The sequence below is a fragment of the Pipistrellus hanaki genome (genome assembly GCF_964339955.1).
Source record: "Pipistrellus hanaki genome assembly, chromosome: 1".
Lineage (NCBI taxonomy): Eukaryota > Metazoa > Chordata > Mammalia > Chiroptera > Vespertilionidae > Pipistrellus > Pipistrellus hanaki.
The window spans coordinates 123,333,485-123,360,105 of record NC_140503.1 but is presented as its reverse complement, the minus strand read 5'-3'; the positions used below and the strand labels follow the sequence as shown (position 1 = coordinate 123,360,105).

General features: G+C 38.5%; 1 protein-coding gene across 1 annotated transcript in view; it reads right to left on the bottom strand.

The window, feature by feature from the left end:
• The window catches only part of SPAG6 (sperm associated antigen 6), a gene marked incomplete at both ends in the record, with an annotated part of 57,107 nt that extends 39,471 nt beyond the window's left edge, over window positions 1–17,636 (bottom strand). Inside the window, 1 exon segment of the mRNA XM_084865358.1 lies at window positions 17,353–17,636. Coding sequence (XP_084721484.1) covers window positions 17,353–17,636 — 284 coding nt within the window.
• Between the last annotated feature and the right edge of the window lie 8,985 nt (window positions 17,637–26,621).

The following is a 26,621-nucleotide window of genomic DNA, read 5'->3' as shown; positions in this document are numbered from 1 at the left end:
GATTTACCATCCTCACAACAATAATAAAAACAGTTTATATTTGTGGAGCACTTGTATGCATGCATTATTTTTTGTTGTTGTTTTGTTTTGTTTTTATATTTTATTGGTTTTTTACAGAGAGGAAGGGAGAGAGATTGAGAGCTAGAAACAGTGAGAGAGAAACATCGACCAGCTGCCTCTTGCATACCCCCTACCGGGGATGTGCCAGCAACCAAGGTACATGCCCTTGACTAGAATCGAACCCGGGACCTTTCAGTCCATAGACCGATGCTCTACCACTGAGCAAAACCGGTTTCGGTGCATGCATTGTTTTAAAGATTTGTTTTCCATATTAACTAACCTTTCATAACAAACCTATGATGTAGGCCTTATTATTATGTCTATTTTACAGTTAGGGACATTGAGGCTGAGAAAGGTTAAAAAATTATCACACAACAAATAAATGGTAGAAAAAAGGTTAGAAATTTTGACATTCTTTATTGATAATCTAAATCTATAATAATGAAAGCACAATATGCTCACTAGACTGAACATCCTCCCGGACAATCTTCTGGACAAAGCCGGGCTGTGAGGAAGGCCCCGCTCCCGGGTGCCAGAGGAAGCTGGTGCCAGCAGCAGGGGGAAGGAAGGTCTACTCTTGCACAAATTTCATGCATTCGGCTTCTTGTTGCTAAATAAATAATATGTATTAAATTTGAGGAGGTAGGAAAAGGGAGACAAATACTAGTTACATTTTGGTCATTTTATTGGATATCCCCACTCTTTATATTAACTTTGCCTAACTAGAAAATATGTAAAATAATCAATGGCCATTTGTGCTTTATGATGATGTTTTAGTCTAAGGTTACTAGAAATGTAATGATGGAGTTCAAACTGGAACAAAGTGCCCTTGACTTTCTAAACTTTATGTAATTTACAGCAGGCTATTCAACCGATGTTATTACATCTTTTCTCTAAAAACATATTTTAGTGATCTATAACAGATATATTACCAATATTCTTTTATAATGATACATCCAGAAACATTTGAAATAGAATAAAAGGAAAACCTTTACAATAACATTTAGGATTAAAATAAGATAAATAGTATTATCAAATAATATGAACAGAGAATAATGATGCTTATCTCAGATACATTTAATGATGTAACCTGTGGCTTCTCATAGTCTCGCACTTCATTTAGTGATCATTTTTACATCTAAGTTGTTTGGTTAGACCATCAAATACAAGTTTAAACCACTGTTTCAAGTTTAAACCACCACAGGCTGATTAACTTTGCAGGCACATAGCACTCCTGCTCATGGCTAGGTCATAGCTCCTAGCCATGTTTAACAAATAAACATGCCTATGATCATAAGTGTTGCTTATATGATTATCTATATCTTTTCCATAGATATATTTAGGAAATATCTCACTCAAAAAAGTCTATAGCACAGAATAGGGTACTAGAATTACCAAGCATTTCTAGAAAGTTGGGCTAAAACAATTTATCGATCTCTTCTTTGTAGTTTGCTTTGTTACTTCAGTTTTTTTTTTTTTTAGTTTTTTTTTTTAAAATATATATTTTATTGATTTTTCACAGAGAGGAAGAGAGAGATAGAGAGTTAGAAACATTGATGAGAGAGAATCATCGATCAGCTGCCTCTTGCACACCCCCTACTGGGGATGTGCCCGCAACCAAGGTACATGCCCTTGCCCGGAATCGAACCCAGGACCTTTCAGTCCGCAGGCCGACGCTCTATCCACTGAGCCAAACCGGTCCCGGCTGTTACTTCATTTTTTAAAAATTGTAAAAAAAAATGCACATAACATAAAAATTACCACTTAAACCATTTTAGTGTACAATTCAGTGATATAAAGTTTCATAATGAATATATTAATGGGGCAAAAAATATAAACTATACGTATGCCTAGAATAGTTTCCAATGATGTGTGATCATCACCGTCATCTAGAAACTGTTAAACTGTTTTTCACAGCAGCTGCACCATTTTACATTCCAACCAGCAAAGGGCAAGGGTTCAGATTTCTCCATATCCTCACCATCACTTATTTTCCATGCTGTTTTAAAATAATAGGCATCCTAATAGGTATTAAGTGGTATGTCATTGTGGTTTTGATTTACATTTCCCTGGCACTAATGATGGTGAATGTCTTTTCATGTGCTTGTGTATTGCCCATTTGTACATCATCTTTGTTGACATGTCTATTTAAGTCCTGTGCCCATTTTTAAATTAGGTAGTTGTTGTAGTTGTTGAATATAACTTGAAATTTTTTTATAATAAATATGCACCATTTAAAAAAAGAAGAGCAAAGAAAAAGAAAAGCTAAATTTGTTTACATATATGTAAAGTTTCATAATAAATATATTAATGAGGCAAAAATATAAACTATAAGTATACTTAGAATGGTTTTAAAAGAATCACAATTTTAAAAATAAAAGAATCATGATTATTGCTTGTATTATTTTTTTCTTATTTTTTAAAATTTATTTTATTTATTTCAGAGAAGAAGGGAGAGGAAGAGAGAGAGTTAGAAACATTGATCAGCTTTCTCCTGCACACCCCGAAACTGAAGATGTGCCTGCAACCAAGGTACATGTCCTTGACAGGAATCAAACCTGGGACCTTTCAGTCTGCAGGCCGACGCTTTATCCACTGAACCAAACCGGTCAAGGCTTGTGTTATTCTTTTTCCCTGATGATTCTAGTATTTCCTTTATTTCCTTACTTGATAAATTTATGTGTAATGGCTTGTCTTTTGAAATATAATTGGAAAATCAATATAAACAGGATTATTCCACCTATATATTTCAAATTAAAATCTCAAGAACCTTGAACTTTTATGGTAAGAATTTGATGAATTCATCTATTTAATCCTATAATATTTAACTTAATTATGTGTTTATTATTACTTACAATATTTAGCTAATATACCAAAAGCCTCCAATTTTGGAAAATTTCAGTTTACAATTTTAGCTGTAAAATATTTTACCCCCAAAATGTATTTTACTTGTCCATATACTCAAAGGAATTTTTTACTTTCTCCTCCATTTTTCTATTGCATCTGGACTAAGAAAAATAATGTCAACAAAATGACACGTAATTCCTCTCCTTCTATTCCTGTATTCATTATCCAAGTTAGACTCCTGCATGGAACTTCTGCTCTATCATACTTTCCCTATATTCCTTAGTCCAAACAGTAGCACAATGAGAATTTTGAAAAAAAAAATTAAATCTCTGAACCTATACAATTAAAAGCTAAAATTTCCATTTAAAATATCTGTTTAGAGGATGGGCGCAGGTAGACGAGGGTAAATGGGAAATAAATGTTGATGAAAGAAGATTAAACTTTGGATGGTAAACACACATTATACAGATGATGTATTATAGAATTGTACACTTGAAACCTATATAGTTTTATTAACCAATGTAACCCAAATAAATTCATTAATAAATAAATATCTTTGTTTGAATAAGATCATTCTTTAGGGAAAATACTGCCCCTAATTTCTAATCCTTAAATTTTCTCTTATCATTATTAAGTCCCTAGGGACATGATTTTTATCTCTTACACAGCATGGATGGAAACTTTGTTATTTAATTACAGGTTTGTCATAGAAATACAGATAATGATACAAGAGACACTGAGAGACAAAAGAGGTAAAGGGAGGAAAGGGAAGACAGTGGGGGAAAGTATATATAACATAAAAATAAATTTTTTCTTATCTACCTGCCCATTAGGAATCGATAATGACTGATCCTTAGTGAGCAAATGCATGAAAAATTAGAATCCATAAATTACAGCAGTCTGAAATAGTTGCTATATCTGATGCACAAGGTCTCTAAGGAGCAGCTAATGACCTCATTGGGGCCTCCCCTGAAGGAGCCAACATGATCTATCTAATACCTAATATTAAAAATAATTCATATATTATACTCTAATGCTTATAAAACAATTTAGTGCACTCTACACACACTGATAAAATAGTGTGAAACTATTTTTGAATTTTAACTTATAAGATACATCTTCATAATTTTTCCCTACCCCCAACTTTATAGCTTTGAGCTCCTTTTGTATTTTTCTTGTTCCAGTGCCATACTGGAGACATTGCTGCTAATACCTACATTGCAATCCAGTTATGCCCCAAACAGAAACAACCTTGCTAATCTTGCCCAAAATCATTCATTCAAAAAACAGATCAAGGTTTACAAAGTGGCAAGGAATAGAACTACATACATGAGTGAAGGCAGCTCCTACTCTCAAGAAACTAATAATCAAGTGGAGATTATAAAATAGACTCAAAATAATTATAGCTCTTTCCTTTAATTCCTTTCAATGTAACATAGACCTAATTACTTGATTTTGTATGCCTACTGCATATATAAATTAGAAAGAAAATATCAAACGCTTCCAAAGACAAAAAAAATTACCCATTCATTCTCATATTACATATAAATATATATAATTTATATACATATTACCTCAATTTTCTGTGTACAAAGATATTTAACATATCAACTTTGTTTCCTTAAAAGTAAGTGTCTGGCCCAGCCAGTATGGTTCAGTGGTTGAGTGTAGACCTATGAACCAGGTGGTCACTGTTTGATTCCCAGTCAGGGCACATGCCGAGGTTGGGGGCTCAATCCCCAGTGTGGGGTGTGCAGGAGGCAGCCAATCTTTCATCACTGATGTTTCTCTCTTTCTTACTTCCTCTGAAATCAATCTTTAAAAGACATATTTAAAAAAATAAATATTTGTTTGCCCTGGTTACTTCTCTTCTGTTTTGTTTTGCAACTTTTTAATTGTATTTTTTTTTTTTGTGGTAAAGTATACATAACATAATTTATTATTTTAACCATTTTTAGATGTACAATTCAGTGGCATTAAGTACAGTCAGAATGTTGTGTAACCATCACCCGCTATTATTTCCAGAAGTTTTTCATCATCACTAACAGATGCTTTATTCAAATTTAACACTAACTCCCCATTTCTCCCTACTCTCAGCCCCTGGTAACTTCTATTCTACTTTCTGTCTCTCTGAATTTGTTTACTATAAATACCTCATATAAATGAAATTATATAATATTTGTCCCTTTTTGTCTGGCTTATTTCAAACTTAGCATGCTTTCTTTTTCTTTTCTTTTTTTTAAGATATATTTTATTGATTTTTACAGAGAGGAAGGGAGAGGGATAGAGAGTTAGAAACATCAATCAGCTGCCTCTTGCACACCCCCCACTGGGGATGTGCCCTCAACCAAGGTACATGCCCTTGACTGGAATCAAACCTGGGACCTTTCAGTCCACAGGCTAATGCTCTATCCACTAAGCCAAACTGGTTTCGGCCAAACTTAGCATGTTTTCAAGGTTCATCTGTTGTAGCATGTATCAGAATTTCATTACCTTTGTAAGATGAATACCATTCACTTGTATACACAATATTTTGTCCATCTGTTTCCACCTTTTTGTTATTGTGAATAATGTTGCTATGAACATTGGTGTACACATATCCACTTAAGTCCCAGCTTTCTATTATTTTTACTGTGTACCTTGAAGTGGAATTTTTGGTGAAATGGTAATTCTATTTAACTTTTGAAGAACTATCAAACTGTTTTCCACAATGGCTGCACCATTTTACATTCCCATCATCAAAGCACAAGAGTGTCAATTCCTCCACATTATTACTAACACTTACTTTTTTGTTGTTGTTTTTAATAATAGTCATCCCAATGTGTATAAAATGGTATCTCACTGTGGTTTGAATTGCATTTCTCTGATGACCAGTGATGTTGAATATCTATTCATGTGCCATTTTTATAACTTCTTTGGAGAAATGTCTATTCAAATTTTTTGGCCATTTTTGAATCAAGTTGTTTGGAGTTTTTAGTTGAATCTTAGGAGATATATATATCTCCTATTAATATTAATCTCTTATCATATATATGCTTTGCAAATATATTCTCCCATTCTGTGAGCTGTCTTTTTACTCTCCTGGTATTATCCTTTGATGACCTTCTTTATATTTTTTACTTAAATGTGAAGTTATTTCTACCGTATATATTCTTTACTTTCCAATTTTATTCAAAATTATCACAAACTTATAAAATATGTTAAAAATGTATGATTCCAAGTTTTTACTTTTGTTATTATTAATAAAAATAATTATTACTTCTTTATTATTGCAAATGTTTTATTTTTATCTAAAACTACTTTTTATACGACCATTTACTATGAAATTGCACTATAGTTCATACAAGCTTTGAAAGAAGTGATTTTTGCATACAATTAACCAATACACAACAAAGAATTCACCTTTGACTGTCAGTGTTACTACCGGTACTTGATCCAGGCATTCTGTTTGAAGTCCAATGAGAATATTAAAGAAATTCAAAGCTTTAAAAATAGAAGGAATCACTTGCTCTGCTTGTTACATGACTGCCTATGTTGACAAACAATATACTGAGGTAATTAGAGCCTTTATCTGGAGGTAAACTGATTGGGTTCAAATCTGGGTGCTGCCATTTCCTTGCAGTGGGACTCAGCAAGGTTACTTATTATAACATTTCTGTGTCTCAATTTCACCATATGTAAAATTTAAGAATACCTCATAAAATTATTGTGAGAACTACAATGAAGTAAAATTTCTAAAGTGTTAGAACATGGCTTGGTATAAAATAAACACAAGTGCTTGGTAAATAACAGTGCTAACTAAAGGAATCAATTTCCTATGTTGACCATATTTTTCATCATCATTTTATTATTATTATTACTGTATATTACTGATTAATTAATCAATGCCTTCCATTCTGATGAAATAATATTTAATGTTCGCTGACCCCATGAATTGAGTCTTTTCTACCATATATTTTAGAATTACCATGGAGTGAATAATCTATTCAAGAAATATCTGTTAGGATTCACTACTTCCTATCAAAATACCAATAGAGCCCAGTTGGTCAGTGGTTGAGTGTCGACATATGAAACTAGAGGTCATGATTTGATTTCTAGTCAGAACACATGCCCAGGTTGCAGGCTCAATCCCCATGGGATTCAGGGGGCCTGCAGAAGTCAGCTAATTGGTGTTTCTCATCATTGATGTTTCTATCACTCTCTCCCCCTCTCTAAAATCAATAAAAATATATATTTTTAAAAATACCACCCTAGCAGGTATGGCTCAGTGGATAGAGTGTCAACCCAGGGACTGAATGGTCCTGGGTTGGATTCTGGTCAAGGGCATCTGCCTCGGTTCCAGGCTCGATCACCATGCAGGAGGCAGCCAGTTAATGGGTTTCTCTCACATCAATCTTTATCTCTCTCTGTCTTTCCCATCCACTCTCTCTAAAAATCAATGGAAAAGCATCCTCGGGTAAGGATTAACAAAAATAAAAAAATAAAGTTTATTCTAGATAGTAATCTTTAAAGAAAAAAATAGGTTTAAAATAATACCAATAGCATATTTAATAGAACTAGAACAATAATCCAAAAATTTGTGTGAAAACACAAAAGACCTCAAATAGCAACAGAAATAATGAAAAAGAAAAACTCGGTAGGAGGTATCACACTACCTGATGTCTAACTATATTGCAAGGCTAAAGGCATAAAAACAAACACAGATCAATGGAACAAATAGAGAGCTCAGAAATAAATCCATGCCTATTCAGTCAATTAATCTATGACAAAGGAATCAAGAATATTAGGATAAAGAGAGTCTATTCAATAAATGATAGTGGGGAAATTGGACAGATACATGCAAAAGAATGAAACTAGACTACCTTCTTACACTATATCAAAAATAAACTAAAAATGGAGTAAAGACTTAAATGTGAGACTTGAAATCACAGAAATTCTAGAAGGAAACATGGGCAGTAAAATCTTGAACATTTCTTATAGCAATATTTTTTCTGATATGTCTCCTTAGACAAGGAACATAGGAGAAAAAAATAAACATATGAGACTACATCAAAGTAAAAAGTTTCTGCACAACAAGGAAGCCTCCAACAAAATCAAAAGACAAACTACTGAATAGGAGAAGATACTTGCCAATTATGTATCCATTAATGGGTTAATAACAAACATTTAAAAAGAACAGATACAACACAACACCAGAAAAACATGCAACCCAAAAGAAAACCTGAATAGACACTTCTCCAAAGAAGACATACAGATGACCATGAGAAATATGAAAAGTTGTTCAACTACACTAATCATCAGAAAAATGTAAATCAAGACCACAATGAGATACCACCTCACACCTGTCAAAATGGCTATCATCAATAAATCAACAAACAACAAGTGTGGGCAAGGACGTGGAGGAAAGGGAATCCTCATGTGCTGTTGGTGGGAATGTGAATTGGTGCAACCACTATGGAAAACAGCATAGAGGTTCCTCAAAAAATTTTAGAATGGAATTGCATTATGCCTCAGCAACCCCACTCCTGGGAATACATAAAAAATAAAATAAAATAAAATAAAATAAAATAAAATAAAATAAAATAAAATAAAATAAAATAAAATAAACACAGTAATTGAAAAGAACATATGGACCCATATGTTCATTGCAAGCATTATTTACAATAGCCAAGATATAGAAGCAACCCAAGTGCCCGTCAATAGATGAGTGGATAAAAAAGACTGTTGTACATATAATGGAATACTATATGGCCATAAAAAAGTAATGAAATCTTAGCTTCTGTAACAGCAGCAAGGGGCCTAGAGGGTATTATGCTAAATAAAATAAGTCAGACAGAGAAAGACAAATACCATATGATTTCACTTATATGGGGAATCTAGAGGGGGGAAAAATAAGCAAACAAATGAAATAGAAATATACTCACAGATACCTAGAACTGAGTGTTACTTGACAGAGGAGAGGGGGTTTGGGAGCAGGGTAAAAATTGTGAAGGGATTAAGAGGTATAAATTGGTAGTTGGAGAATAATCACAGCATAAGGAGGATAGTCAATAATAATATAACAATTATGTATGGGGCCAGGTGGATACTTAAAATATCAGGGGGTCCACTATGCAAAGAACATGATTTTTCTAACCACTATGCTGTACATTGTACATTTAAAACTAATACAGAGTATTGAATGTAAACTGTAATTTTAAAAAAATATCTATTAAGAATAGATAGGGTGTTGAACACACAATTATCTTTACATGGACAGATGCATCTCCTTAGACAAGGAACTTATAAAGGGGCTGTGAGAGGTAAACAAAAGGAACACATTATGATGTATGCAACAAATGAAACTAGAATGTGATTCATGTTTAAATAGAATGCTTCTTTTGGTGCATATAGTCTTTTTAATTACTGTGTCAAACATAGAATAGAGCAGAATATAAAGAACACAGAAAAGGCAACCCAGGAGCAGTGACATCTAATTTTAGATCAGAAGGCTTCGGGGGAAGATTGCCTGCTAAAAATTTGGAGGGAGTAGTGAGGTAAATGGATTGGAGAGTATTCCAACCAGAATGAACTACACAAATGAAGCTGAAAACCAAAACAGTTTGGTGTGTTGACAAAACTGAGAATGCAGTATGACTACAGTACAAGAGGGGAGAGAGGTTAGAGAAAGAAGGCTAAGAAATTAACAGAAACCAAAATCCTGAAGCATTTTGAATTAGATTCATTTCAATTCAATTTGAACATTAATGTCAAATTTGCACTTTGTAAATAAGGCTCCCTATGATTACACTGGGAAGAAAGGTTAAACATAGCAAGATTGGAAGACCACCTAGGAAGCTGCTGTAGGGAATCTACACTGGATGTGAAGATGGCCTAGAGAACAGCAATAGCAAAGGGGAGGAGATAAGGGAGATATTTAGAAGAGAAACTGATTAGTGTGAAGAAGATGGAGAAATTGGTGATAATTGTGGCGGACTGTTGAAGAAGCCATGAGAAAGTCAGACCAGCCTGAAATGTCAAGTGGGGGTGATTTGGCAAGAGATAAAGCTGGAGAGCTTGGTTAGGGCCAGATCAAATTTGGCTACAGGTCAAATTAAGACTCTGTGATGTTGTTCTAAGTGAAATGGGAAGCCATAGGGAACTTTATTGTTTACAGGACTTATTCTCAGGGAAATAAATGAAAATGAAGACTGAATAATTCCCAGGTCTGCCATGAATGGCCAAGACTCTTTTTCAAGAGTCTTATAATTTATTTAAAGGGTCATAATGAATCACAAAAAATCTATGTATAATCTTTTTACATGATGATCAAAAGTAGTCCATTTTCTTCTTTTTAAATTATTCTTATTGTAGTTAATACTATGCTTAGCATCTTTGAATTTTGTTTGGTGATTCACTGTTAACTCATTGTTTATGAGTGATAGGCTACCACACTTGATATGTCATTTTCAATTAGGGAGAGGTGAGAGGAAGATGAAACCAAGACCACTGACTCACTGAACAAACTAGCAACAATTCTAAGAGGGCAAGGAAGCAGAGCATGCATTTATTTATTTACTTAACATAGTACATACTTCTGGAGAGGTATCCCTTAGCCCAGCCTGCACCCTCTCCAATCTGGGACCCCTCCAACTGCCTATTTAGGCCTGATCGGCACTCAGACATCCCTCTCATAATCTGGGACTGCTGGCTCCTAACCACTTGCCTGCCTGCCTGCCTGATCATCCCTAACCGTTTCTGCCTGCCATCCTGATCACCCCCAGCTGTCCTGATTCTGACCCAATTGCTCCCCTTCTGACCCGATTGCCCCCAACTGCCCCCCCCCCTGCTGGCCTAATCACCCACAACTGCCCTCCCCTGCCAGCCATCTTGTGATGGCCATCTTGTACAACAAGGGCAAGATGCCACTTAGGTTTTTATTAGTATAGATACTTATATGGCATTTACCATTTACCAATGAAACTGGCCTATTGCCAGGTTTAGAATGCATACCAAAGGGTATAATCTTTGAATTGATATTATTCTACCATTAACATTACTGTAGCTGTCTTCCATGATTACTGTATTAAACTGACTAGACTAGGTCACAGCCATCACCATGAACTGAGTGAGCATGTAGAGAATACAAGTTATGGCAGGTTCAATTTAATATTTTTTAGATAAAATGAGTGGAACTTACATGTTTATAATTATATAAAGAAATATGAAAATGAGCTTTGACTGTAGTTTTCAATGAGCATGTGAGTTCCACACTGGAGAGAAGGCAGTCAGTCACAGGCAGCCGACCCCACTGAGCTCTGATGAAATCTCCTCTGCACTGCCCCTGATCCAGGTAGGGCCTCAGACCAATAACTCTCCGAAGTACTCTCTTGGGTCTCAACCCCCTGTGGATTATATGCTCCTCCCTGCGTGCTTTAATGAGTTTCTGGATTGATAAGGCTTTTTCTTAGAAATCACAGGAAGCCGAAAGGTCTTCTAGAGCTCTAAGACCAGTTTAAGCCCTAAATACAATTCCTCCCTCAAACCTCCAGTTATTTATCAAAGTTAGTCCTCTGCATCTGGCCTCCACTCAAGCTCCCATAATGGTCCTTAAGGAGACCTCAAAAGCCTGTCATGCACAATTACTGGACAGCCTCTTTACCCAAAGGCCTAAACAGACAACTTGTTTTCACAGTTAACATTGAGGTTTACTAGGAATTTCTAAAACCACTTAGAAATAGTTTACTAATTCCTATAAGCAGAAGGATCACAGGATCAGACAGCAATTAAGAAACAGGTCTTTGTTCCACTTTGACCTCTAACTCTCTTTGTGATGAGGGCAATTATCCATCCTTTTTGGGTTTAAGAATCCACACTGAAGAAGATACCCACACTACCTACCCGAGCTGTTACAATAATCTGATTTTTTAATAGATATGAAAACACTTAGAAACATAATTATTCCTTCATTCTATTTGAACATGTTAAACATCTACTCAGTGCTAAGCATTTTATTAGGTATAGAATTTACAGTTAGTGAAAAAAACCAAAAAAACAGAAAAGAAATCATTGCAATTATGATAAGAAATATGAAAAAGAAATACTAGGAGCAAGGAAAGCACAAATCAGGAGACTTAACTTACTCTGAGGGCCCAAGGAAGGTTTCTCTGAGGAATTAACATCTAATCAGAGCCATAAGGAATGAATAGAACCTTGGTCAATGTGGCTCAGTTGGTTGAGTGTCTTCCGTGCACTGAAAGGTGTCTTTGGTTCCATTTCTAGCCAGGGCACATGCCCAGGTTTTGGGTTCCATCCCCAGTGGGTGCATGCAGGAGGCAACTGGTCAATGTGTCTCTCTCCCTCTCCCTCTTCTCTCTCTAAAACCAATAAAAACATATATTTTTTAAAAGAATGAGTAGAAATTAATTAGAAAAAGAAGAATAGGAAAAGGTTCTAGTCAGGAGCAAAGGTCATGAAAAATAAAACTATTAAAGTATAAAGTGGAATTAGAAAATATTTAAGAAACCTTTTGGAAACATTTAAAATATAACATTTAAATTTAATCCACACTATTTCTAAGACCCACTTTCATAAGCTCAATAGCTTGGGGTTTGTTTTTGTTCCTTAATTGTCTAATTTTTCCTAAAAAAACAATGAGACCCTACCCTTTACTGTATTATTTTCTACTTATGTACCAAAGTTTAGATAACAAAACAGATAAATGTCCATGTAGGAACAATCATTTAGAACATAGAATAAAATTTTGATAATCTTGTTTTTAGGACATATTGTTAGGTGCTACATTTTCAGAATTTTTATAGTTCCATAGAATATTTTTCACTTAAACATAGGTGAAAAAAAACTATTTCCCTATCTTTAAAAAAAAAAAAAGAAGAAGAAGAAGAAAAGAAAAAAGTGTTTTAAGATATAATTTACAATATAAGATTCCTTTTATATTGACAAAATGCATCAAATTTAAATAGCATAGTTCATATTTTGAAGTTGCTCCACTAGTTGTCTTTATCCTATAGAACAATAATTTCTGTTAGAGAATCATGGAACATTTGCCTACCAGGATATGTTTAGATACATTATAAATGCTTAACATAGGCTTTTCCTTTTCATAGCAAATTGAGGTGCTAGCTCATTAATTAGGTCCAGACATTAAAATCATTTTATGTCAACATATATTACTTTCTTAAATTCTGAATCCATTAAGTTGATTCAACTTGCAAATTAGCTTCAGACAGATGCATAAAGTGTTATGCAAACTTCTGTTTTACTACTCTTCTGAAAATGTGCATACTTACTGATTTGCTATAGATTATACGTAATATATTACAAAGTATTAATTTAAACTTTACTCCCCACTTCAAACATGTTTATTTGATTTAAAAATAATTCTAAAAATAACTTTCTTGGAACTTTTAGTAGTTTTTTTCTAAAGACCTCCTAAACAACATAAGAGTGGTCTTATATTTCAATATGTAAAAACATGATTCTTATATTTTGTATCTAAACAATCACCCTAAATTGCTCAAATTCTATAATTGGTAGAATTAACAATGCATTACCTCTACTGTGACAGTCATTATCAAAAGAGGAAAAGTATCAAAATTCATTTTTTGTTTTAAATTATTTATTATTATTACTATTTAAAACCATATGTGCATTATAAAAAAATTGAAAATACAAATTAACAGAAGAAAATAAAAAATCACAGATTGTAGATATTTCTTACTTAATATTTATATTGTCTGTACATTTTAATTTTTATAATATGCATAGATAAATAAAAATTAAAACATTAAAAATGCAGAGCCTATTTTTGTTTTAGTTCACATTTATAGCAGTGAGATGTAATGGTTCAAACGTACAGGTTTGAGGTTTTAAACTTTTTAATATTTTCATGTATGCTCTTTTGATTTCAAAAAAATCAAATCTCAATGAGAAAAAAATAACTCTAAGTTATAGACACATTGTACACAGTTCTCTCCAGGAACAAGTTTAATTAGAAATCAAACTTATTTTTGTCCAATTATTCTGAAGAATATTGTTGGCTTTAGTAATTACTTTGGACATATTTTATAAGACAGATTCTCTCATAAGACCACCAAAAGCACAATGAAAGAGAGCAGAGATTTAAAATAAAATAAAACTTCATTAATAATTTTCATCTTTAAAGTTCCTTTCATAGTGAATGAATTCAAAAATTTTTAACAACTGAACTACTGATTTATCATGATGTCCATATGGAAATGGTTTTCACATTACCTTGAATACATGCCATGTATTTGTTTAAATAGTTTATATAAAAGTAAGAAAATAAAACCTTCCCAGGTATGTAGAAATTATGTCAAAGTCAGGAATAAAATGTAGTGGTGTCTTAGACTACCAAAATGAAGTCATATAACTGAAAAAAGAAACTTGATCAGAATATATAACTGATGTATACAGATAGTGGCTCATTTAAAAGCATTTTTGAATCCAGGTGATTTTTTTTTAGAATAATTAATTTGAATGATTAAGTTAGTTTACTATTAAAAATGTTTTCATAAAAAAAGCTTACAGGTTATTTTTTTAATTAAAGAATAAACATATTACAATATTCATTATCTGTCTCTACTTAAAATAACTAAAGAAGTACTTAGCCCAGCTGGTGTGGCCCAATGGTTGAGTATTGACCCAGGGCACATGCCCAGGTTGCAGGCTCCATCCCCAGTGTGGGGTGTGCAGGAGACAGCCAGTCAATGGTTCTCTCCCATCATTGATGCTTCTATCTCTTTCTCCCGCTTCCATCCTCTCTGAAATCAATAAAATGCACATTTTAAATAAATAATATATTTTTAAAAAGAAGTGCTTAAATTAAATCTAGGTAACATTAAATATGTTAAAATAAATATCTCAGGAAAATAAAAATCTTAACGTTCCATCAAGATACTAATCAAAGAGTGGATTAAAAAGCTATGGTACATTTCACCGTAGAATACTATTGAGCTTTTGAAAAAGAAAGAAATCTTACCTTTGGCAACATCATGCATAGACCTGGAGAGTATTATGCTAAATGAAATAAGCCAGTCAGAGAATGATAAATACCATATGATCTCACTTACATGAATTTAATAAACAAACTGATAAAATAGAAACAGAGATATGGATACATGGAAAAGATTGACAACTGTCAGAGGGAAGGGGGGTTGAGGGTAGGTAAAAGAGGTGAATGGATTAAGAGGGGGAGGAAATATGTGTGTGTGTGTGTGTGTGTGTGTGTGTGTGTGTTTATGTTTAGATACAGACAATAATGTGCTGATAGCCAGAGGGAAAGACAGTGTGGTGACAGGCAGAGAAGAAGGGGTGAGTGTTAGTGGAGATGTATAAAGGAGGGGAAATGGGAAGGGTAAGAGTCTTTGCTTTGGGCAATGGCGCACAATGCAGTGTGCAGATGATGTTTGATTGAGTTGTACACTTGAAACCTGTACCCCAATAAATTCAATAAAAAATAAATTACTTTTAAAAAGACATTAGTCAAGTACAGATCACTTTAAAACATTAAGTTATATTCCTTTTGTACTCCATTCCTCATAAGCCAGACCATAAGTGAAAATAGGTGGCTATTTAAAATGCCACATCTAAGTCACTTACACTTTGGTGATCATTTAGCCTAATAGTTTGGATTGATTAAATTCCATAATATATTCTACATTGTATACTTATGGGAAGAGAAAACCTACCACTATTGTACTAAAACACGATATTCTGTATTTTAAGTGGTATCTATACTTCCATATTTCATATCAAATGTTTAATATAATGTAAATAGCAAGTATACATTCACAAAGGCCATTAAATAGGACCAAGGGGGGGGGGCCTTTATAAAAGGTGCATTTTTAAAATATAATATGCTCTAATAAACTTTAATTAACCAATATATATGAGGTCTGAGTATTTTAAGGAGTATACATGCATGCATTAAAGCACACACACATGCAGAAGAAAGTAAATTAATCCACATAAAACAACTTCACAACAAAAGATTATCAATTTTGAAATAACAAAAGTTTTAAAATAAAAAACAGAATAGCATTTGCCCTGGGTTAGGGACAAGAAGGAGGTGGATATGGTTATAAAGGGCAACATCTTGACTATTGTGGTGATGGAGACACACAGAAAAAAATGCATTCCACACACACAAGCACACAAGTACAAGTCAAACTGGGAAAACCTGAATTAAATCAATGAATTACCAATATCAACTCCTGGTTGTGATACCATGATACAATTTTTAGGTATACGGGATCTTGTATTATTTCTTACAACTGCATGTGAATTTTTAATTATCCCTAAATAAAAAGTTTTTAATGATTATAAAATGCACTTTCTCCATTCTAAATACATCTCCTGATGCCCCCTCCTCCCAAAAATACAGGAATAAAATACCAAAATCCCTCCCAGTGACAAAAAACAAGACACCCCCCCTACACACACACACACACACACACACACACACACACCATCTAGGTGCAATAATAATTCCCCTTTAAAAAAAAAATCAACCGAGTAAATACTACAACTAAACATTTTTGCCCTCTCAATATGTTTTTAATTTTTTAATTACATGTTAATTTTAATGTTTTAAAGATCATATCCAATGAATTGAAGGTTTCTCATGACACAGTGATAAAATGCTATCTTAACTTTGAGTTCAGATGGTGGTGGAATCATGTTTAATGAGAGAGGAAGGGCAGGGGGAGAAGAGAGCCATCATTATTGTTACTAGATTTGAAACAAAGCGCTCTCTCTCTCTCTCTCTCTCTCTCTCTCTCTCTCTCTCTCTCTCTCTCTCCTCCCTCCCTCCCTCCCTCCCTCCGTCCCTCCCTCTCTATAGTCTGCAAGAGTTCTGGCTGATGTGTGAAATGAGAACACCAAAATGATTTCTCAAAGTTAGGTCTTTACCGACTTTGAATCTCCTGAGAAATATTCAAGCATATCATGGCTCTTTCACTAATGCAAAATGAGAAATAATGTGTCAACGGCTCTGGAATTCCTTTGGTGTGAAGAAGTGAAGGTGATCAAAGGCAGGGAGAAGTGTAGGGGCACCCGGATAAAACGGGAGTGATTAGGGTAGATTCCCATTCACATAAAATGACTTCCAGGCAATTCGTTTGGCTTTGACTTTCAACCTGACGCATGCCTGGTTGCGATCAAGATGTTAATAGGGGCGTTGGGCCCCTCGCTCACCAATCTGTGAGCTTCACCCTCTCAGCCCCGCGGTCCCCGGGGACTGGCAGCTTCCACACCTTGGCAGTGAGCTGGAGGAATTGAGGGATGCTGTCCTCCAGCCCCGGCTTCTCCTCCCCAAAACTCGGCGGGCAGGGGATTGGATGGGATTGGAGCCCGGGGTAGGGGAGGGTTGGGGCGGGCAAGCGGGGACTCCACTGAAGGGTTTTGGGGACAAAGGCCGGCTACCGTCCTGGGATGTGGGTGATGAGAGGCCTGAGGACCCAGGGCAACGCGTGCGGAGCAAGGCCTGAGCTTTCCGTGTGCGGCGGGTTCAGGTGAGGGCTGGGGTAGGGGGTTCTAGGCGCTTTGCAGAGTCTCATGTTCTGAGGTCTGGTGTCAGCTCTGCCACCATCTGCACAAACTGGGTTTGGGCTTCCTGGTTCCGCTCCCACAGGGAGAGACGCGGTGGAGCTGCCGCCCTGCCACCCGGGCTCCCGCTGCCAGCCGTCGGGGCGCCGCTCAGCCCCCATTTGCAGCTCCGGCCTGACTCGGGGCGCCCACCGCTCCCGGCGGTCACAGCTCTGGGGCGACGCGGCTCCTCCGCGAGGGGCCTGGGAGAACTGGGAGCGGACAGGGGACTAAGACAGCAACTCGGCCTCCGACGGGAGCCGACGGGTCCTCTCTGTGGACCCGCGACCGGTCAACCCACCGAAACCGAGACATTGCAAGGGTGTCTCGCCGCCGCAAGGCCCAGTCCCCGAAGGGAGTGATGTCAGGGCCACCGGGACCCGCACCCCCAAAGACGGCCAGCCGCAGGGGAACTCCGCCTGCAGGGGCGCCCCGAAGTGCCAAATGCGCCCATCCGCTGCAGGAGCGTGCGCCTCCAGTGTCGCCAGCCTGGTGCCTAGGACGTCCTCCGGAGCACTGGTTCCTACAAGCGACCCCAGACCCACCTAGCTGTCCGCGTGCCCCGGGAGCCCCACGGGCCGGGAGCCCCGGGCAAGGGCAGAGACAAGGAAACTGGGCAATGAACTTGTCTTGGCTTCCACAGTGGAATCTCCATGTGGCATTGTGGAATCTGATAAATACATGATTGTCAATGCAACCTTCAAGTAAGAGTTTTCCCCTTTGCTCCAGCTTTTAAATATCTGGCACTTCAAGTTTTGGAATTCCTGGTGGGTCAAGACAACGATGTCTACACACTGATTTATGTTGTATTGAAAGCATTTAATAAGCACTCCTAGATATTCAAAGAGAAAAGCATATGAGGAAACGATGTGATAAATGTCCTGTGTTCCGTGACTTTCTCCTCCTACTACTAGCTTTGCTGTTTCCTCACTTTTGTGTGATTTTTAAACATTTGTACTTTTTAAAACTTAGGCTTTATTTTGTTGCTGAGTGACACTCCTAAAAAAAAAGGGGGGGGGGGGACTTTACCTGTAAAGTCTTAATTCAAATATCTTAATTGACCTTCCTTAGCTTATATAACTAGCTCTTTACCAAGTCTCTCTTAACAAATAATAGGTACCTAATCTATTACTGGATCCTAACTTCTCTAAAATCTGTATGTCAAATGTTTCAATCACAGGTGTCAACTTAAAATGTTTCTCCATCAGAAACTAAATCTCACCAGGTGTGGAGAAGACAGCCACAGCTGCTGCTGAGTCACACCCAGACAGGAAACCTCCTGACTTCTCTCCTTCAACCTCGCTGCTTCTTATGTTTGGTGTGAGTCCTATAAAATGATCTTGAAGATCTCATTCTGACTTGAGTTTTCTGATGAAGTCCTGACATGTTGTGGAGCCCCAAATAGTTGGGAATGGACGCGCAATCAGAGAGAGCAATGTGCTCAGTAAGACAAATGTATGTCTTCTGCTCTGCAGTTCAGAAGCCAGTGATACCCAAACCCCTCTACCTAACTCCAAGGGTTAAGTTTCACAATGATCTCCACACTAACCAAGGGAAAAATCCTTTAAAATAAAAGTGGTTGTGTTTCCTTTTTTCGAGATGGGGGAAGGGGGAACGACAGATTGAGCAAATAATTAAAATTGCAAATAAACTTTCATTGTAATTTTGTTTTCAGTTTCTTGTTGCATTATGGGGGGAGGGGAGGTCCCCTTAAAACTAAAAGGTCCTATAATTGATTTCAGTCCTTAAACACCCAAGTTAGTACAGCTGCCATTTTTAATGGTAGTTTTACTATGTAGTTTCTTTTCTTTTTTTCCCTATGTATTTTCTATTTTAAAAATATTGAGGTAAGAGCTCAGTGGTGAAAAAGGTGTAAATCTATAAACATGTCTAGTTATGGAATGCTACAGAGTTTGAAATCTTTAATTCAAATGGTATCTAATATATTTTAACTATAGATTCTGAGAGTCTGTCATAATTAACATTTAATGCCTATGAATTAAGTTGTACTGTACCTGATAAAACACAATATAGGATTCCTATATTATATCTGAAATTGGAGATGTTAAAGAAGTTAGATCCTTGGCTCCTTAATTCTAGCTTCCTCTTTTTACTTCGTCTTTAAATGGCTAAATGTAACATGAAATGATCATAATATAAATTGTTAGCAATTCAAATATAAAATATGGCATCAGAATACTTTTACTGACAAGAAAGCCAATCTATATTTTCTGACCCACTTTTCAACTTCCTAACTTTAAAATAAAATATTGTTTTTACAAAGTGAATTGAATGTCCCCATGATCACATGCACACTTCTATCAGTGAGGAGGAAGAGCTATTAAAAGGGATACTTTAGGTGTTTTTTTTAAAATGCTATTTAAGATAAAGTTCTTAAAATAAGTACCAGCTGACTTTAAATACAGACATACAATGTTCTTGACACATTAAATTGTACATTTGATTGTGAATGAAACATTATCTGGACAAGTTGCAAAAATGTTTCTATGAAAGACTTGTTTGGAAGACTTTGGCTCTTCTATAAAAAGCTAATCTTATGTAACTTCAAAATCATCTTTGCATTCCTCTATTTATGCAAATGAGACTAAAAAAAGATGACAGTATAAAGCCAGCTGAAAATTCTGTTCCGTTTCTCTTTAAAATTTTGCTTTGGAAATTCAGAAAATCCCGTCATCATGGGAATATATTCTACACAAGCCTAAAAGAACTTTAATTTTAACATACATGTTACTTTTTCATTATCTCCTAGCTGAATTTTTAAATCAAAGCTTTATATATGCTAATTAGATATAAACACCCAGATTTTAAAAACTGCTGGAGTGGTGAATCAACTATGTATGCATATGTGCTAGACACTTTGCTAATTATAGAATGTGTCTGTCTTCTAGGACATGAAATATAGTAGGGGACAGACATGCAAAGTATTAATTCATTCAACAAGCATATACTGTAGCCTGCCCTGTTTTAATGACTGTAATTACAATGTAAGTGCTTTGGAAGTAAAGAGGGGGAACTTATGGTAACTAAAGTGAAGAGGCAAGACTATCTAAAACATTCCTTAAATAATAAAGGGGCTTCTTGTTTTTAAGAAAAATTAGCTGTTTTATCTAGGTGTGAAATGTCCTTCCTTCCTCCCCCAAATAATAAAAACATAGTGTTAGCATTTAAACAGGCATTCATTTGGCAATTGCAAATGTTTAAGTTATGAGAACACAATAATCATTTTGCCAACACTAAATCTAAGTTATTGAAATAACTCATTTACATACTTGAGTTAAAAATAAAGGATTACATACCCCATTACTATGAGGATTCAAAATATTATCTATAATGAGGAAAGCAAACATACTACATTTTAAATATTGCGTTGACACTTTTCTTTGGGAGGGGGGGATGACGTCAGGATTTTACATTCAGGTCTGAGCCGACAGTCTAATTCTGTCATGAAGTTTGTGAGCAGGGCAGAAGGCTCTTGGACTCTCTCTCGAGGAGGGGAAGATGAACATTTCTATGCTTGTGTCTTATTTCCCAATCTTACCTTAGCTTTTGAAGCCTTTTTAAGGCAACTCTTTACAGTTTAAACCTGAAAGTTTTAAGTTTTGTTTTGGTGATTTTCTTTAGTGTTGAGGTCAATGAAATGCTATGATGACAGTGACTTGGCTGGCACCCAACTTCTAAAGATACAGGTATATCTTTTCCACTAATTCAGTGATGCAGATTTCCCCCACGCCTACAGTAGACCGTCATTAGTGGGATTACACAAGAATAATTTCATCCCCAAAAACACCATGTAGCACAAAGTGATGGATATTGAAAACTAATGATTCTAAGGTAGAAGTCTGAAATATAGCATGGCATTTTCTAAGACAAGGGGACATGCATAAATTCAAAACTGCTGCTTGGTGAGAGAGAGACACACAGATGTGTGACTATCATCTTTCTACAGACTCCCGGGGTGACCCTTAAAAAGTGTACCAGCTCCCTGTCACCAGACAGAAAGCGCTAGTCGCCCTGCCGGCGGTCTGTCAGCCAGGGCTCCCGCCGCCCAGGCCCGCACTTCGAACACCCCGGGGGCGCTGGACTTCTCCGGGAGAAGGCAGATACCGGTGCACTCCGTCCCAGCCTCTGTCAGAGACACAGGAGACAGAGGTGGAAAGTGCCACAGAGGAGCTCCAACCCGCACCCGAGCTGCCCGTGCAGTTTTGGTGCGGACTCCGCCCGCCCCGCGCCCGGAGGCTCCCAGCCGGTGCCTCGGACCCGGCGCCGAGAGGCCCAGCGCGGCCGGAGTGCGGGTCCCAGCCCGCCGCCCCGGCCCCGCAGACACCTGCGTTCAGGGTGGCGGGGCGCTGGGGCTGGAGGGGAGGTCAGCATGTAGATTCCCCGACTTCCCAGGCTTTTCTTTTATCCCGAAGTTTCTGGAACCCCGAGAGCCCCCCGTCCCGCCCACATTCTAAGGAGGATCGGGGCTGGGCCCCCCAGAGGCTGGGCCGCCGAAGGGGGGGCGCGGCGGGAGGAAGGGCGGGGGCGCGGCCCGCGGCCGAGGGCGGAAGAGCGGCGCGGGCTGGGCCGGCGCCTCCCCCCGCGGGGCTTCCCGGGGCGCCGCGCGGGGCGGGAGTTTGGGGGTCCCGCGCCCCGGCCTCCTCGCAGCCCGCTGGCCGCCGGCTGGGACGGGAGGGGGGGGGCGAGGGCCGGGCCCCGCGGAGCCGCCGCGGCGGCGGGAGGGGATGGAGGAGCCTGTGCTTTCGCTTTGCTTCCGCGGCCGAGCCCCCGCGGGAGCCGCACCCCCGCGGGCTCCGCGGAGGCCCCGCCGCGCCTGCCCGGTTGGCGGCCCGGGGCGGGGGTGGGGGAGGGGGGGTTGGGCCGGCGGACACCGGGACCGGGCGCCCAGGCCCCAGCGCTGCGCAGCCAGGAAAGCTGGCCGCGGCTCCGGCCCGCGGCTCCCGCCGGCTCTGCCCTCGGGGCCCAGAGTCCTCGGGGGCGGGGAGGGTCTCCATTCTCTCTCCGTTCGGGTGGGTGAGGGAGCCCGGCCCCTACGGGCACAGCCGGCTGCCCGGACCCCGCGCGCGCGCGGAAGGAGCCCCAGCGGCGGGTGAAGAGCCAAAAGCGCACTTTGGGGGGGGGGGGGGGGGGGCTGTATCTCACTGCGCATGTGCGAGCCTCAAAAATTTTTACGTCATTTCGCTTTATCAAGTCCTAAGCCAAAACTTATTGCTCATTAATTACGCCGAAGAACAATTGACTGTATGCTCTGACGCCTAGGGAAAAAATGAGAAAGTACAGAGAGAAGGCGTTTAAGGTCTCTGCTTTCACAAAAATCATCCACGCTGCATCCCTGACCGGGACGGTCAGCCCATAGGGAGCCGGGCTAACACGCAGGCAAGATTGGAAGACGTGGAGGCACAGCAGCTCATTCTTTAAAGGAGATACCTGCCCTGCAACTTGCAACTCCTGGCATTTTAGTTTTTGGTATTTCGGAGGAAATATCTGAATGCTGCTAAAGCTGAATTACTTTACCTCCTACTCCAACATTTTCCCATATTTATTTTTTTAAAGTTTAGAATAAAGTTTCTTATATATTAAAAGATAAGAAAATATTAATTACCACCTATAAGAAGAAAATGCTGATACCTTTCCCATTAGTAAGATAGGAAATGGATTATAAATAAATGGTCTTTATTCTAGAAGTGGTGTTTTGTTTTTTGTTTTTTTCCTTTTCCTGGTGAAATAATACATAGTTGCTTATCTTAATTATAAGTAAATGTCTTGGGAGTTTACAAATACACTTGGAACTATTCAAATAATGCCAGTATGTTTATGGTCAAATTCCAAAGAAAAATAAACTTACTAACTCTTTGGTTAAAGAGTACATCAAATGAGGACAGTGGAAATACCGACTTCTTGTAGCACAGATGGATAGAAAAACGTTACTTTTTTTTAATGTGATGCTTAATGCTTTACATGTATGGCAAATGTTTGAGATTGCTACAAATAACTAGCATCAATTATCTTTCCAAGAAAGGATATTCCCAGAACCCACTGCAGACCATTACAACATACTAGACTTGTGTTGCACTAGAGTCTCTAAGCTTAGAGAGACCATATGAATTGTGTATATTAAAGTTCATGAAAATGTATCTTTTTAAGTCTGTATTAAAGGTTGTTCTTATTATTCAGTTGTAAACTTACTTTATTGTAATAAATTTTCTTAAAGGTGTTCTCCAAAGTGACAAGAATTTCAAAATATGAGTAGAATGGCCATTTGATAAGAGTGGGTGAGGTCCACTAGATCCCATAATCTCTTTCTCCTTAGAAAATGATGGGGTAGTCTGAAGAGAACCCATGTGAAAATATTTTAAGAAAATTGTGATGAGGCATATTTAGAAACAGCTGGTAAACACATTTTCCCAAGCTTACTCTGAGTCCTTCAGTTACACTAGAAAACAAACTGTAATGAATCATGTTCAAAGCAAAAATACTGTCCTGAGTTAATTACTGATAACATTTATTTTCTGATTCATGAACAGCTAGATGCTTTCTAAACATTACTCTATTTTCCCAGTACAATTTATACTTATGTATTTTGGAAGTGAGTTCATTGAACTTTGGAGTTTTGTTCAGGAGGTTGGAAAAGAGTCAAAGTTTACGTGGTAAAATTCTATAGAAATGTAACCAATTCCAATAAAAGGTCCTCTGTACGGAAGTACATTATGGAAATGACTTGGTTGTCAAACCTAATTGCTTGGCTTTTGAGTCCTCTTAGAAGAAATCCTACAGCCTTAGGGGTGGAGACTCAAAAGCAGCAGCATTTCTGGTTTCAGATTGAATAAAACAATGAAATCCATCATTATTCAAGTCAATAGTGATAATTCACATGAATATGAATGCACTTTGATCTTATCCTTCAATTCATTGAAAGACACAGTTGTAATGAAAAAGGGAGATAATCTCTTTATCTTGGTCCAAAGCAAGTTGTTGGAGCTTTTCATTCTTGAAAGACCTTAGAAAGGAACTTTTCACTAAAGCCTTGCTTTCCTATTTTTAAGGTAGTGGGAGGGCGCGGGTATTTGGGCAAGCTACAGGTCATTATGTTGCCTCCAGGAACCAAGTAGTACTAACTTTCTTCTTTGAAGTGAACTGTCTTATTTAGTGAACTTGACATTTTGTGCAGCTTAAAGGTGAAACCTTCTACAACACCATAAGTAGGAGTCATTTTAGAAGTCATCTTGATTTGAGTTTACCATCTGATATGGTTAAGACATATTAGTTACTTTCAGTATGTTTTAAACTAAATAGGAAATGTCAAGGTGCATTGTCTTAGCTTTGCAATATCCAATACTAGCCCCTTAAATGTTCCTGTTGAACTGTTAAGATAGTTAATGCCACTCTACCACATCTGAAATACAATTACGTAAAGGCATAATAAATAAGGATATCTGATTAGTGTCAATAGCCTGGAAAATGTTTAGCTTTCCATTGAGTTCATTAAAGATATCCAAGCTTTATTGTAGTTATCAGTAAGGTTTTGTTTTTCTAATAAGGGCTGTTAAACTTCTGGAATCCTCTAGAAATTGTTGAATCATGTCAAATGAACTCCAGAGCATACAAAGGTAAGCAAAACAGATGCTTGTCCTCATGGAGCTTTAAACTTAGAAATTTCAGCACATCTGTAATTTACATGAAATCTCAACCCACAAAGAATACTCAACTTAATTAAAGCTAGGGAAATTATTAACAGGGAAGAAATTTAGCAATGCACATATTTCCTAAGTTATTCTACTTGCTAAATGAAAGACTTTGCTGGATACTTTGAAGATTTTTCTTCAATAAAAACCTGTTTAAAACACTAACAAGAGTTCTACTTAAAATAAATGGGTGTCCTAGACCCACTGAAAAACAGTTAAGGCAGAAAAATTCATAAGGGTTAAACGTCAGTCATTTTCTTTATGCATCAGTGTGGTGACTCAGTCCACACTGCCAAGGGGTGATGCGGATCATTAAATGATGGGGAGGGAGAATGAAATGTCCCATCAATTTCTGTATAATAAGGACACGTATATGGATATAATGTTTGCGCTATCATAATCCATTATGGATTTCGTGCACACTATTCATGGCAAACTAAGATGAAAGGTAGTAGTGTTTGCTTGTGGCTCTAACCCAGAGGAAAGCCATTACCAAGAGCAGACACAACTATACGTGCTTTGCTTTGTGTGGATGTCACTAGAAAGGTAGTGGGTGTCTTGACATTTCTTTTCCACCATCCTTATTTCTGATGTTAAAACACACACACACACACACACACACACACACACACACACACACACACACCTTCCTAATGGACTAGCCACTGACAAAAAAATTCGGCTGAAGGTGGTGAGGAGGGCACCTGGGACAGGGACTAAGCAAAGCACCACTGGGGGGGGGGGGCGGGTAGGGGGGGGGCTCAGGTGGCTGCTGGCGCACAGCGGGCGCTCCCAGCTCCCTATTGTCTGCCGTGGGGGCAGGGCCAAGCCCGCGAGCTGGCTTTTGAGCGGGAGCTGAGGATCCTGATGAGATCCTGGGGCGGGGGCGAGAGGGCCACCCCCAGAGTTGCAAATGCTCGACCCCGAGGTGTACCAGGAGGCGGCGGTACCGGCTGCAAACCGCCGTCGTGTGGTTGCTACTGGCAACCGAGCCTCTGCGGAGCGCGCAGCCACGCAGCCCGGGAGGAAGGTGGCGAGGGAAGGCGGCGGCGGCGGGTGGGGACGCCGGCTGGCCGCCCGCAGGCCCCCGCCCGCCCGCAGCTGGGCCGCACGGAGGGCCCAGGGGCTCCTGGGTTGGGGGTGTCACCGCCTCTGGAGCGTCAAATTACTGGCGCCCTCCGTGAAGGCAACATGGCAGCTAGGTCTCGAAGACCGGCTCCTTCGGTCTCGGGAGGCGGGGCCGCAGGCTGCGGGGCACGGCCCGCACCTCCTGGGCCAGCGAACGCCCAGCTTCGCGCGCGGCCCGCCTCGCCTCTCCCCGGGGCCTTTGTTCCCGCTCGGCAGGCTCCTCGCGCCCGGGGCGGTGCGGAAACCCTCGAAGACGGCCCCCCGCGGGCTGCAGCC